Below are 14,274 nucleotides of genomic sequence, written 5' to 3'. Positions count from 1 at the left end.
TAACTTGACATGTCTAGACAAATCTATAGATACAGGATTGAGTTGATAACATTTTAAAAAGCCTTACCACTTGGTTAAACAATTGCACAGCTTGAGAACTATTCTCATTGAAAACGCTTCTCTTTTAAACAAAATGTTCATATCTCACAGTCGAATAGAAATGTGTCTACGGTTCTACGTTCTCATTGCAAGCCATTTCCACAATGTACTCATGACATAATTAGGAAGGCAATTTGATGGATAAATTAACAGTACTCTGTGAAAGAAATAGATTTATGTACTGTAAAACAAACTTACTATGTCTCATTTATACAGACTAAACTGCAACTTTGTTGAATATATAAAGTACTTAAAAAATAGCTTTCTATTAAATGAGCTTTAATTCTGTCTGACATTTTTCAATGATAAATCTCACTCCTAAAATTTCCCTGATGTTAACGGCTTTAAAAGAAGGCAAACCTCTTGCTTATCCAATAAAACAGCTATATCTTAATAGTGATGATAAAGACAGACTCATTCTAGTTATGTCTGCTGTGGATTCACATTGGATGCTGTATTCAGTATAAAATATTTAGATGGGTCCTGCTGCTAGGTCAGTTCAAACTTTATGCTTCCTCTCCAACTATTTTAGATCTGTCCATTATTATCTGTACTGCAAATGCATCTTGATCTGAGCAAAAATTGTCTGTGATTTCTCCCACATAAAACCTCTTCCCCCAGTGGCCCCATGGCTAAAGGAATCTTGGTTCTTAGCATGGCTCTTTCTCCACAGGCCTCAGAGGGACCATCTACAATATAAATTAAATTTTCAATGAGCTTACTATTTCACTCCTAACCTATCATTGTCTCATGCCAGTGCTCTTACAGCAATTGGTCACAGACCTCTAAGTGAATATTACTGTCCAATTACTAAGTCTGCAGGAATTTTCCTTTGATCACTCTGCATTAGCAGTATCATAAAAATATCAGGGAGGCTCTTATTCTGATGTCAAGTTCTAGTAAAATAATAAACATGATGCTTTGCAGTGCATGCACATTTCTGTCAGAAAAGGTGCCAGGGTTGGAGGATTTGAGCTATAGGGAGAGGCTGAGCAGGCTGGGGCTGTTTTCCCTGGAGCGTCAGAGGCCTTATAGAGGTTTACAAAATTATGAGGGGCATGGATAGGGTAAATAGGCAAAGTCTTTTCCCTGGGGTTGGGGAGTCCTGAACTAAATGGCATAGGTTTAGGGTGAGAGGGGAAAGATATAAAAGAGACCTAAGGGGCAACTTTTTCACACAGAGGGTGGTACGTGTATGGAATGAGCTGCCAGAGGATGTGGTGGAGGCTGGTACAATTGCAACACTTAAGAGGCATTTGGGTAGGTATATGAATAAGAAGGGTTTGGAGGGATATGGGCCAGGTGCTGTCAGGTGGGACTAGATTGGGTTGGGATATCTGGTCGGCATGGACGGGTTGGACCGAAGGGTCTGTTTCCATGCTGTACATCTCTATGACTCTATAACTAGAAAGTTACTACTATGAAGGAAGAAGTTGCACCATATCCAATCACTTAAAGTGCTGTCAATGTTTCTTTTATGTACATTGAATTATGTTAAAGACACTTAATCTAATCTGGGCCCCTCCACATTCTTAACTTTTATAGCTTCAATACTGGGGGCTGTGACTTCAACTACTGAAACATTAAACTGCCTCCCTAAACCTTTCCACCTCGCTTGCCACCTTTTAAATATTCCCCTTACAGCATTAGACTTTAGGTCTAATGTCTCCTTATATAGCTCAGTGTCCAATATTGTTTGATAATTTAGCTGTTAAAACAGCTTATGGCCTCTCTTGTGCTGTGTTTAGAGGCAGAAGGGTACTTAATTACACAGGGTGGTGATCTGCATGAACCCCACTGCCTCCCTTCCTCCTCAGAATGACTTCAGGACAGAAACCCATTGTTTGGACCTCCTGCCCTGACATCAATTGTGGCAATTACATTGACAATTAATGGTGACTTAAGGCCCTCATCCCACCACTATTGGTATTAACCAAGTTGCATAATACATAAGCTACACAAGCAACAGGTAAAACCGTGGAGACTGCTTGTGGTTTCCTAGGGAGGATTGGCTCTGTCTCTCAGTCTTAGTAGTGCCACAGTGAAAGATGTGACATTGGGAACATGGGATTGTCTGCTTGTGAACCCCCCCCTCCCCCACCTGACTCCCTCTCCCCACCACCCAAACCCCTCACATCTTTATATAGCTGTAATTTGTTGCTCTTGGGGGCTTCTTCTTATTGTCTTCTGGCATCAAATGCTACCTCCACAGTGACGTTTATGTTTACAAGATTTGCTGGCCTCTGATTGGCCTTCCTGAAGAAGTGTTACACCTGAAACGTCAACTTCTCCATCTCCTGATACTGCCTGGCTTGCTGTGTTCTTCCAGCCTCTTGCCTGTCTACTCTGATTGGCTAGCAGGGCTCGGGAGATAAATCTGAATCCAAGGAAAACCTCACTGGTGGCAATATGTCTAAATGCCACTTCAGTCAAAGGAGGCATCACAGGTTTCTTTCCAGCACCCAGGCAGCAGACGGGACTCATAACATCTCTATAAAGTCTAGCCCATTTGGTTGTTTCACCATGTTAAATAAAGGCAAGCTGTTGTTGCTATTGTACAATGTGGCAAAGATTCTGTACGTAGAGGTGTTTGGCAAGCAGAAATTGGGACGAAATGTCTTCTTAGACTAAAGGAAGTAGGTAGAACATAGAACATAAAACTTAGAAATGTACAGCACAGAACAAGCCCTTTGGCCCACGATGTTGTGCCGAGGATTAATCCTAATGTAAAGTAAAGTCACTTAACCTACGCAACCCTCAATTCACTGCTATCCATGTGCGTGTCCAACTGTTGCTTAAGTGTCCCGAATGACTCTGCCTCCACCACCACCGCTGGCAATGCATTCCATGCATTCACAACTCTCTGTGTAAAGAACCTTCCTTTGACATCCCCTCTATATCTTTCTCTTAATATATATCTTAAAACTACGACCCCTCATGTCAGTCAATCCTGCCCTGGGGAAAAGTCTCTGGCTATCCATTCCTCTCATTATGAAATATTTGTCAACAAAACTTTTGTACATTTATTTCCCTGATATAACTTATAATACTTTATGGATGTTATATTGCACTACGGTGTGAGGAAATGTGTGTGTTTTTCACTATTTGATAAAGTTCTTTCTTGTGTTTTACTAAGTTCAGTACATTAGACATGTTTTCACTTGCATGGAGGAGAATGATGAATTCACTGAGATCAAACCCTATTAAAATAATGTTTTTAATATTTCACCCAGCTTATCTGAATATACCTTTAATCTTTAGCATAATGGAGTTGTTTTTAATCACCTCTCGACTGTACCACCCTCCAAAATGAAGTGTGTCATTGGTGGAACAAATGGGCTATATTTACTTGATACCTGCAGGCAAGAGGCATTTATATTCAGCAACAAGGCTTCATTGGCAAGCTCAGTCACATGTCAGCTGTAGCTCAGTTGTTGTCCTCTTGTTTCTGAATCTGAACATTGAGTTCAACTGCCTCCTATTTCAGGTCTTGACTATAACAAACTCACCTGATGGTGTTCTACCAAGGGAGCGCTACAGAGTTGGAGGTGCTCTGTTTCAGACATGACATTAAATTGAAGCCCTGTTTGGCCTGAGAGGTATATTTTCCTAATTAATGTGTTTAGAGATGGCATTACACATCTCTGGAGCAGGTGGGACTTGAATCCAACCTTCCTGGCTCAGAGGTCGGGACAATGCCACAAGAATCCTCCTTGCCTGTTCAGGCACTGTGCATGAAGCTGTTTCGAAGAGGGGGCACCCTAACCGGATTTATGATAACATATTTGCTGTTTGTGGGAGTTTGCCCATATAGAAACCGGCTGTTGTGTTTCCCACATTACATCCGTGGCTGCACTTCGCGACTCACATCATTGGCTGCAGGATGGGGATAGCCCGTGGACGTGAAAGGCGCTATAGAAACGCACATCCCTTTCGCGGCAGGACTGCTTCTGTTTCCACTTCCAAGCAGGCAAGGTCAGCAGAACAAAGAGTAATTGGAGCTCACTCAAACATAGTTGGGCAATGATGCTAACCTCCAGCATCACCATGTGCACTGATATGTGTCTGTGTGTTTGGGGGGAGGGGAGACTGAAGCGCATTGTGCCTGGATTTTGATATGACTCGCTGTTGCAAAACATTTGTTCCTTTTTTTAAACAAAAAAAGAAAAAATGTAGAACATCCAAATTGCTGCCACGTGATGTACTTTGTAACCAGGAAGTTACTCGAAAACAATAGAGAGTAGAAGTCTCCAACTCCCTTTTGGTGTTCAGTTTCTTAATTTGGGTTGGTGGGGGGGGAGGTGAGTGCGCAGAAAAGAGGCAAAATCTCCGAAGAGGCAGCAGATGTGAAGTCAGAGCAGAAACTCCCCTGCTTTAGGTGTTGAATCCTGTGTGTGTGTGTGTGTGTGTGTGAGAGAGAGAGAGAGAGAAAGCACATTCTGTAGCAGCAGCGCTGTGGCAGTATTTAGACTTCAAAGTTGACGAACCTCGAGAATAGAAGTGGCTGTCTCTGACGTAAAAGGTGGATAGGGTTGCTATGGAGATAAATTCGCAGGGCTGTGTGAGAAAAAGCTCCAGAACCCGCCTTCTGCACACATTAGTCCGGAGTTTTTTACGTCAATATGCGTCAGCCAGGCTAGCAATGATTTCTCCTGCAACGATCGGGACCTTAGAACCTTATTTCCCTTTTGTTGCCTCTTAGATCGGGGTTGAGACTATTCAGTATCCCGCCCTCCACCCACCTTTTTTTTATTTTGCTTCCTCCCCCCTCCCCTTACACACACACATCTTCCTTAAAGTATCCTCCGACCATTTCTTAGATCCTGTTTTGTTTTTCTAAATTAATATTTTTTTTTGCTTCCCCCTTCCCCCCACACACATGAGAGAAACTTACTTTGGTGTGTTTGTTGTTGTGGGTCCGGTGTTGTGTATATGAGTGCAGTTAGCTGTGTTATATACCAGCTCCCAGCATGGTCATGGCGGATTGCCCGAGTCAGTTGCATCGGGCGTCCGTGCGGGTGGGTTTCTACGATATCGAGCGTACTTTAGGTAAAGGGAATTTCGCAGTCGTTAAGCTGGCCAGGCACCGCATCACCAAAACTGAGGTAAGTGGGGGAATTTTTTTTATTAATCGCATCAAGCCTTTTGTTTGCTTCTGTCGACAGAAAAAGGGGGAAGGATCGCAGCCGAATGAGGAGAAGGACAAAAAAAAAATGAGGATAGTAGACTGGGGTTGGGAGAAATGTCTAAGGAGTTTTCAAAAAATTAAAATCTCAAAAGAACGTGTTTCCCCCACCACCTAAAAATACACTTGCGACAAACCGCTTTTTTTTCTCTCTCTCACTGCCTTCTTGTTTCTGAAAGTGTTTTGGGGGCTTTAGGTTTGGACTGTGATTGAGTCTGTCTGAATTCCTCAGCCGCGGTGTCTTGAGCAGCAGATGCAAACCCTGGTTCATATTCGGTCGTGTGTCCGCTCGTGCCAGGGACATTCAATTCAGAGCTGCCAAGTTCTCTCTGCAACATGGGAAGTCGTGTTTTTTTTTAATTTTTGGTGCTCCCTGCATTGCAATGTGTTGGCAGTTTTGAGTTTTTTTTCTGTAAATATATGGATTATCTGTCTGTGTTGGAAACAGTAATTCTGAGCACATGCACGTTGGTCTTTTGGCAATTGCTTGCTCTCCCTCCAGTACACAGTCACCTTCAGCAATAGGTAGATTTTTGTTGTGGCAAAGAGCGATGCGTAATTGTGTAGGTGAATACAATATCTGGAAAGTGTACCGCCGAGTCTTTTACCAAAGTATAACAATGAAATGCGTTTATTTTGAGCTCAAAAGCACTTGTTAACTTTTAGTTTCAAACAATATTGTTCCTAATTTCGCTTTTTTTATTGTATCCAGTTGTCCAAACTGTTAATGTTTGACAGTCACCCTGAAGTCAGTCACCTCTTGGCGTGATATAAAATGTAACTGACTTCGAGAATTGTCTGGTTTTGTTGTCTTTGTACGTCAGTACGTAACATAAGGCGGTTATTTTGCAATAATGAGGCTAAAGGCAACAATGTTTAAAATTGTCTACCCTGTATTATACTCATGTATCAAGTAATGTAGCAAGTTAACATGATTTTAGCAAGTGGAAGCTGTTGTAGTCTCTTTGGATACAATTTACTAAAGTGATGGTCCACTTTAGGCCGAGTGCTGCTTTTGGAATTCTGGACTCATTGCTGATCCCCTTGTGACAAAATCAATTTCCCCGACGAGATAAATTGGCTTCGATCGTAGTTAACCTTGCCAGCTGAGAAATAAAACGATGACTTTAAAAAATCCTCGCGTTTTAATCCTCTTCGGGATGATACTCCAACGAACTTTAGAATGAGTCGTACTGCAGGTTGGAAGGAACAGTTGTGCGGGAAGATTTGTTTTTACTGGGTTCTGTGGTGCCCAGGAGTGAGAGAATTTCTAACGATAGAGAGGTCGAGCCTGGCTAAAACTTAAGGGACAAATGATGTTTTTGGGGAAGGGGCGGGCGTTGGTCAGTGAACGTTTTTAATGTCAGTTCTGTGATATGAGACGCTATGTAACTCTGTTAAATTGATTTTCCTTGTGTCACAGGCCACTGCTTTAACTATAATGTGAAAATTACACTTTCCAACAGAGTTTGGAATAAAACAAAAAAAGTTACTTCTGTGAAACCTTCTAAGGGATTTGAACATTGTGTTCATACATTTTTAATGAGCTCATATGTCTGGCCAGTTCGCCATATTAAACTGACCTTTTTTAAATTTATGTTATAGTAAAGGCACGCTCAGGGATTGAAATATTGCTTGTTATACGCGTCTCTCCCAAGGCTTTGCAATTTGTTTACAGGTGAGGATTACATTGGGACTGTTGTTTAACGCACAGGGTATTTTGATGATTTGAGCAGATGAGATCCTTGGGAGACGCTCAGATTTCCAATGGGTAGAACCCCTTTCAATAATTGATGGAGATACTGAAGTGTACAGCGACACATTACAGTGCAAATTTGACTCCAAACTTTCTGGATTCAAAACTACAGGGGAAAAAGAAACAACCTCTTGAAAGCTCTCTCACTTTGAAAAGTTTAATACATTCACAGGATTGGGAGTTCTCATGAATTTTATGGCAATTTTATGAATGGGGAGAAATGATCAACTTTTATATTTAAGTCCGTCAATTTTCAAGTTCATGTGGCAAAAGGAGCTTAGATTTTCATGTGCGACTTGGGGTTTCATGGTAAACTGTAGCCTTCCTATCCAGACAGGCTGAGAATTCAATGTAACTGTCAAGTGTTTCAATATTAAAAGGTGCAGTCGCTTTGTTTCAGTTTGTCACCAGTGGGTGGGAGTGTTCACGTTACCTGAGAGTTCCAAATGCTTGTGTTTTTTCTCTCTCTCCACCCGTCACCCCCCATCACCCTCTTTTTTTTTTAAAAAAGATGCTGTCTCTGGTTGAGTGGAACACACCAAACGCACTCTTTTTAATTTGGATCATCTCAAAAGATGATTGGAATGAAAGGACCAGACTCAGCGAGAATGAAAGTGCAGCCATCCCTTTAAAACATGAGCAGTGAAGCTCCACTGTGTTTTTGCAGAAGTATTTCCCCACAAAACTTGCAGTGACCAGGAATGCCCGAGGATGTAAAGTTGACCTGTGAAAGATGTCACCAACCCCCGTGCTTTTCTGAATGATTGCATCTTATCGGCAAGAAACCCGCAGCAACATAGTCAATACCGTTAAGGAGTGAGGAGGCACCTTCTTTGAAAAAGGGCTCTCAATTGTGTTCACATTATTCTCTGATCTGGTTCGGTGTTTTTTGGTTTTATTTTTGCAGTAGGAGTGTATATGTATTTTTTATATCAACCCCACTCCCAATCGTTTAACACCATGAGCGTGAATTTCAGCCAGATGTTCATGGACTATAATTGATTATGCAGGATTTCCATCTCCATTTTATATAGGGGTTAATATAGGAACAGTGTTAATTTTAAGTTACAGTTGAATTGCATATAAGTGCAAAAATTGTTTATTTTCTAAATCTGATGGCACTAGGGCTTTACATTTGAGTGATTTTTTTTCTCCTCTTTCCCATTACTTGTACCTGGGACATCATTTTCTTCAGAATCTGTAAGTTATTGAACAAATGAAGAAGGCAGATCTGTAAATTGGGGATTATCCTTCAATTGGAATAGTTCAGCGTATAAAAGCAAAATCCCCTTGCCTACAATGCAAGAGCAATATTGCAAAAGGTGTGTACAAATGTTGGTCACTTTTCTGCACAGCCCTATGTTTTCAATGCGTCTAGTTAGCTTCTATATTTTAAAATGCTGCAGGAATGGAATTTTCCTCTAGTCTTTCAAAGTTGAATGCTATCAACAGCTGGAAGAGTCCTCGAGGCAACAAAGGCTAGTTTAATTGTTACTGTGGGGAATCCGTAATGAGGAGAGTTCTATGTCTAGTGGCTTTTGTTTCTATCGCCCCTCTGGGACCAGCCTCTGGGATTAAGACATGTATTCTTGGGCAACCTCAGCGTGGGGCCACAGACTCAGAGTCCTAGTCTTGTGGGCGGCTCCTAATGTTGCATGCAAAATTTCTCAGACACTTCCAAATTTAAAACTGAAATAATTCACTTTTCTTTTCTCCAGGTCAAAATCCCATGTAGTTGAAAATATAAATCTGAATACAAAATTTGTATTAATACTAGAATGCTAAAAGGAATATGTTTTTTGAAAATCTTGTAGTAGGACCTAATCTATTCCTGTGGCCTGGAATGTGCAAGTTAAATTGCCATGTATGTTCCCCTCCAAGCTTCTCAGCATCCACACTTGGAAATATATCTCTGCTCATTCACTGTTGTTGGAACAAAATCCTGGAATCTTCCCCCTAACAGTGTTGCAAACCTACCTACAGCATATGGACTGCAACGGTTAAGAAGAAAGCTTTCCACCATTTTCTCAAGGGCAACTAGGGATGGGCAATAAATGCTTCCTAGCCAGTGACCCACACGACCCCAAGTGAATTGAAAATAGAATGGAGATATTAAACTAAACCACCGACAATGTTATGTGAAATAAGTATGGATTTGCGCATGTTTAATCTGCCTGAGTACTGTGCTGTATAATACCAAGAGTTAGATTTTCTTGGACTGTACAAAGTACAAGCTGCATTACAATTTCATCTGGTGCTGTAAAAAGAATTATTGCATTAATCCTGTCTCCTGCAATTAATTCTGTAAATTTGTGAGGGAAGGGGTATGTCACTGTTCAATAAAAAATTTGCTTTTAACCATGTTCTGTTTGTGCTGGGTTGAAAGGTCAAATACAAAGACATTCCCCCGTTCAACCGTGGTGAGCCTGTGACAGCAAATTGCTGAAAACAATCTGTCCTTCAGTTAAGTTGCACATGTTTTAAATCCACAGGGGCAAAGGAAACACAATTTTTAAAATTAATTTAATGCACCAGCAAAGCAGGCTGTTTGGGAAGTAACTGGACAATGCTGAAACATTTTCTCCACAGCAGTTTACTGGACCCTAGTGTCACTGTCATAGAGTCATCGAGATGTACAGCATGGAAACAGACCCTTCGGTCCAACTCGTCCATGCCGACCAGATATCCCAACCCAATCTAGTCCCACCTGCCAGCACCCGGCCCATGTTCCTCCAAACCCTTTCTTGTTTAGTGGTTTGATCAGTGTATGTAGATGCAGTGTACCAGCAAGCTCAAATTAGCGTATCAGAAATGGGAAATATATATTCCTCATATCTCATTGATTAGTGAATCAGTTATTATGTGACAGCTTGTTTCATGTAACTAATTTAGAATATAATTTGGAATAATTTCAATTTTGAATGTCACGCACCTTTTTTTTCTAAACCATGGATATAAGAAAGGTGTAAATTTTCAGAAACTTTGTTCCGATCATGCTTTATTTAAATTGTGTGCGCGCAACTTTTAAAAGAATGTATTTCAAAGTGATTCCCATGGATTTGGTTGTTTGGAATCCTGTTGCTCCAAAGTCACAGAATAATATTCAAACTCAAACTGGTAGATGTAATAGACTGTGGGATTGAAATAAGGAGCGTATGTAGAAAGGTTGTGATAACAAAGTTGTGGCTGTCCCAAATTAGAACAGCTTCTTCCCTGCTGTTATGAGACTGCTGAATGGACCTCTCTAACTTCAAATAAAATTGATCTTGCTTTGCCACTTCCTGTGCAGCTGTAAACTTGTATACCTTTATTCTGTTTAAGCACCCTGTGATCTGTATGTCCTTGTTTGCTGTGATCTGCCTATACTGCTCACAAAACAAAGCTTCTCACTCTCTGCTTGGGTATAACGTAACTACAATAAGTCAAATCAAATAAAGATGGTAAGCACCAAATATACTTAAGTTAGGTTCAAACCTGTGCAGAAGCAACATGCAAACTAATTTTTATTTCAGAAAAAGGCTTGGTGAATACAATTTTGAAAGTAGATATCCTCAGAATACACGCATATGGAAGATGGTGGTAGAGTTAGGTAAGGGGTGGGTTGCGCTTCGGCGGGTCGGTGTGGACTTGTTGGGCCGAAGGGCCTGTTTCCACACTGTAAGTCTAATCTAATCTAATCTAATTGCATTGGGTGGAACTATTTCTACCTGAGATCTGTTTTCTCTCTAACTGCAATCCATTCTAATCCTGTTCCTTTTTTCGCAAGTTGTATAATACTGAAAGTTCTAGACACTTTAATGCAGAGGCATAAATTCTTTTGTAATTTGTTTTTGAAAAAGGATGTGGACTCCTACTGGTTCGTTTCTGATGTGAAGATTAATAAAACATTGTTTTGGCCTCAACTAGAATTTTCTATCCAGTTCTGGAAACAACTTTATGGAAGCATGTTGTAGGCATTGGAAAGGATGCAGAAAAGATTTACAAGAATATTCCTAGTAATGAGAAACTTGTTGTGTGTGTAGAATGGCAAAACTGAGCTGTTTTCCTTGAAGGTTGACATAATGTTCAATATGGGTGCTTGATGTCATGAAGTATCTGGGCATTGTAGACCAGGAGAAAACTTTCCACCAGCAGACACCAATTTAAGGTGATTGGCAAAATAAGCAGAGGTGACATGGGGAAAATCCATTCTTATGCAGCGTTTAGGATCTGGGGTACATTACCTGAGGGTGTGATTGAGGCAGATTTGAACATTGATTTCAACAGGGAGTTGGGTAATTATCATCTGAAGAGAAAATTGCTTGGCAACGAGGAGATGATGAGGGAATGGATTGGTTTATATTCATGTCTTTTTATAAGATGTAATGAGCTGAATGGTTTCCTTGTATGATGTTAAGAATCTCTCAACACCACGTTCTAGTCCAATAGGTTTATTTGTCCAGCCCAGTCCAACACTGACCACTCGTCATCCTTGTATGATGTAACAGCCATAGGATTAAATTTCAAATGGTCGTGTTGTTGGATCATTGGGGAGTATTACATTTGGGTTTGGTCCTGTGTTCTTTCTGACAGAGATTACTGTGTGGTAACCAAGAGCAAGATCTCCTTTCTCACACCAGGATACCTAGGTAGGAAGGTCAGTTACAGCACCCCTAGTGTTGTCTTATCAAAGATGAGCAGAAGCTGACAATCGAACCTGATCTGTGACTTAGTTGCATACTGCCTTGGTTGCAACTGGAGTGGCTTTGTACAACACTTAGCCAGCCAATTTAATGTAGTTCTAAGTTCTGCAGATGCTGGAATCTGTACTGAAGACAAAAAAGTGCTGGAGACCACAGTGGGTCAGGCAGCATCCATGGAAAGAAGGCAAGCTGATCTTGCAAGTGTAGATGACACGCACACGCACGATGTGAAATGTGGAGGGAACAGCGTTTATGCAGCAGTTGGGATGGGGGTTTGGGGTGTGCTGGGGAGAAGGGATGTTGACACTTAAGATTAAGTGATCGGAATGTGAGAATGGCAGTACAGGTTTTGATGGGTAGTTGGAATAGTAATGAATGTCCTGGTTGAAATATTTGAGTTAGGAGCAGGTTACAAAGCTGTTTATGGTTTATTTGCTGAGCGAACTTTATCTAGATTGGTGGCGTGCAAAGCTGTCAATCAGGCAAAGAGCTACATGATTCAATGCATGTGTCATTAATCAGCTGAAAGAAAATTACTATCAATGAAGTGAAGTTAATTGCGCTGAATGAAGTAACTAGTTCCAGTATCGCAATTGGCTTTATTTCTGTCCAACCATGTTAGTGCAATCTCTTGTCAATGCAAACAAAACTGCTGTATCTTTGTGTGGTAAAATAAACACCTATTATAAATACTGTACACTACAAATTGCTAAGGTAATTTTGTAGATGGAGTTTGAATTAGGCTGGTAACTGCATATTACATATCCATGTCTTTATTTCTAGCCCAAAATTATTCAGCATATTTGTTGAATTTTCTAATAGTGTCACAGAGATGTACAGCATGGAAACAGACCCTTCGGTCCAACCCATCCATGCCTACCAGATATCCCAACCCAATCAGTCCCACCTGCCAGCACCCGGCCCATATCCCTCCAAACCCTTCCTATTCATATATCCATCCAAATGCCTCTTCAATGTTGCAATTGTACCAGCCTCCACCACATCCTTTGGCAGCTCATTCCAAACACATAGCACCCTCTGCGTGAAAAAGTTGCCCCTTAGGTCTCTTTTATATCTTTCCCCTCTCACCCTAAACCTATGCCCTCTAGTTTGGGACTCCCCGACCCCAGGGAAAAAACTTTGTCTATTTATCCTATCCATGCCCCTCATAATTTTGTAAACCTCTATAGGGTCACCCTCAGCCTCCGACGCTCCAGGGAAAACAGCCCCAGCTTGTTCAGCCTCTCCCAATAGCTCAAATCCTCCAACCCTGGCAACATCCTTGTAAATCTTTTCTGAACCCTTTCAAGTTTCACAACATCTTTCCAATAGGAAGGAGACCAGAATGGATTTTGCAAAGATGGCTTGCAGCTTTTTAGGAAGTGACCAGTACCAGGAGATTCTGAAGTGTCCTATTTTTCTACAGTAGTTTGACATTGTTGACATTATGGAAGTTTGTCTTGTATTGAGATGAATATTGAATGTACCTGTATTTCTATCCCAAACGCATGTTAGCATTAACCATCCTTGTAGATGTTATCCCTTTAACTGGTGAAAACTGGATGGATGGGCACTTAAATTGGCCAAGTCAGTGTCACCCTTTCTCCATCTCACTGCCTTCCAATAGGCTGATTTCCAACTTACATTTTCTTAGCACTCATCAGTAGGGTCATGGTTTCAATGTACAGAACAGGTCTCTGGTGACATGATAAAGGAGTCATTGCAAACCGAGACTGAGCTCTTCGTGAGAACATCCATGGATTAGCAACAGCTTCCTTCTCAGCTTCACCCCACCAACTGCATCCATTGGCTTGTGCTCCCCACACCACTCAATCTCTTACTCTCGCCAATTCCCCTCGTCTATGAGGAGTTGGAGGATTGGTTAGTTCTGTTCCCCCTGGCAGAGATCAAGGGTTTCGTGACAGGAGCTGAGAAGCCAAGCTCACATCACCTTTTCCATCAAAGCAATAATATGAGATTTTATGGTACCAATTTTCTGATGAAGTGATTCAGGTAATAAATGTTGAAGCCAACTCCAGTGGGAAATTTTTGGGCGCAGTTCAAATTTGAGAAAAGCTGTTCCAAAAGTTCATTTACCTCCGTAGTTAGTTGGTCTTGCAACCAGTGTCATATTACTCTGGTGTTTAAAAAAAAACAACTGGTGATTTTGCTTCTGAATCTTTTTCACATCAGCTGTTCAAGTCTGTTAGTCATCATGTCTCTGTGACAGGTTTCCTATCGATTCTACTCCCAATTTTCATGATTGGGTTTCACCACTTCCCAACGGGATCCCTGCCCAAGATCACCATGTTACTGCAGTGGTTGTATTTTTCTTTACATTTCTTCCTGTCAGACAGCAGGCAAAGTCAACCTTAACTGACCCTAACCCTGGCCTGCAACATTCCTGTGTAACCCTGGCTCCCCGATGCACAAAACCGTTCTAAAGTAGACTTTACTTCAGTGTTCACAGCTGTAGCCACATGCAACCCAGGAACACAGTGAATGGGGTACAAACTGAGCTTGAGACAGGAGTGAGGAACCTCATAAGTATA

At 41.2% G+C, this 14,274-nt stretch overlaps 1 protein-coding gene across 1 annotated transcript in view; it reads left to right on the top strand.

The window, feature by feature from the left end:
• Positions 1-4,709: 4,709 nt before the first annotated feature.
• Positions 4,710-14,274, top strand: part of sik2a (salt-inducible kinase 2a) — a 148,728-nt gene continuing 139,163 nt past the window's right edge. The window contains exon 1 of the mRNA XM_060846697.1: positions 4,710-5,204. Coding sequence (XP_060702680.1) covers positions 5,070-5,204 — 135 coding nt within the window. The 5' untranslated portion in view covers positions 4,710-5,069. The remainder of the gene's footprint in view (positions 5,205-14,274) is intronic.

The sequence above is a fragment of the Hemiscyllium ocellatum genome, chromosome 29 (genome assembly GCF_020745735.1).
Source record: "Hemiscyllium ocellatum isolate sHemOce1 chromosome 29, sHemOce1.pat.X.cur, whole genome shotgun sequence".
In the NCBI taxonomy this organism is placed as follows: Eukaryota; Metazoa; Chordata; class Chondrichthyes; order Orectolobiformes; family Hemiscylliidae; genus Hemiscyllium; species Hemiscyllium ocellatum.
Note: the sequence above shows the minus strand (reverse complement) of the source record. Positions and strands in the feature narration are given on the sequence as shown.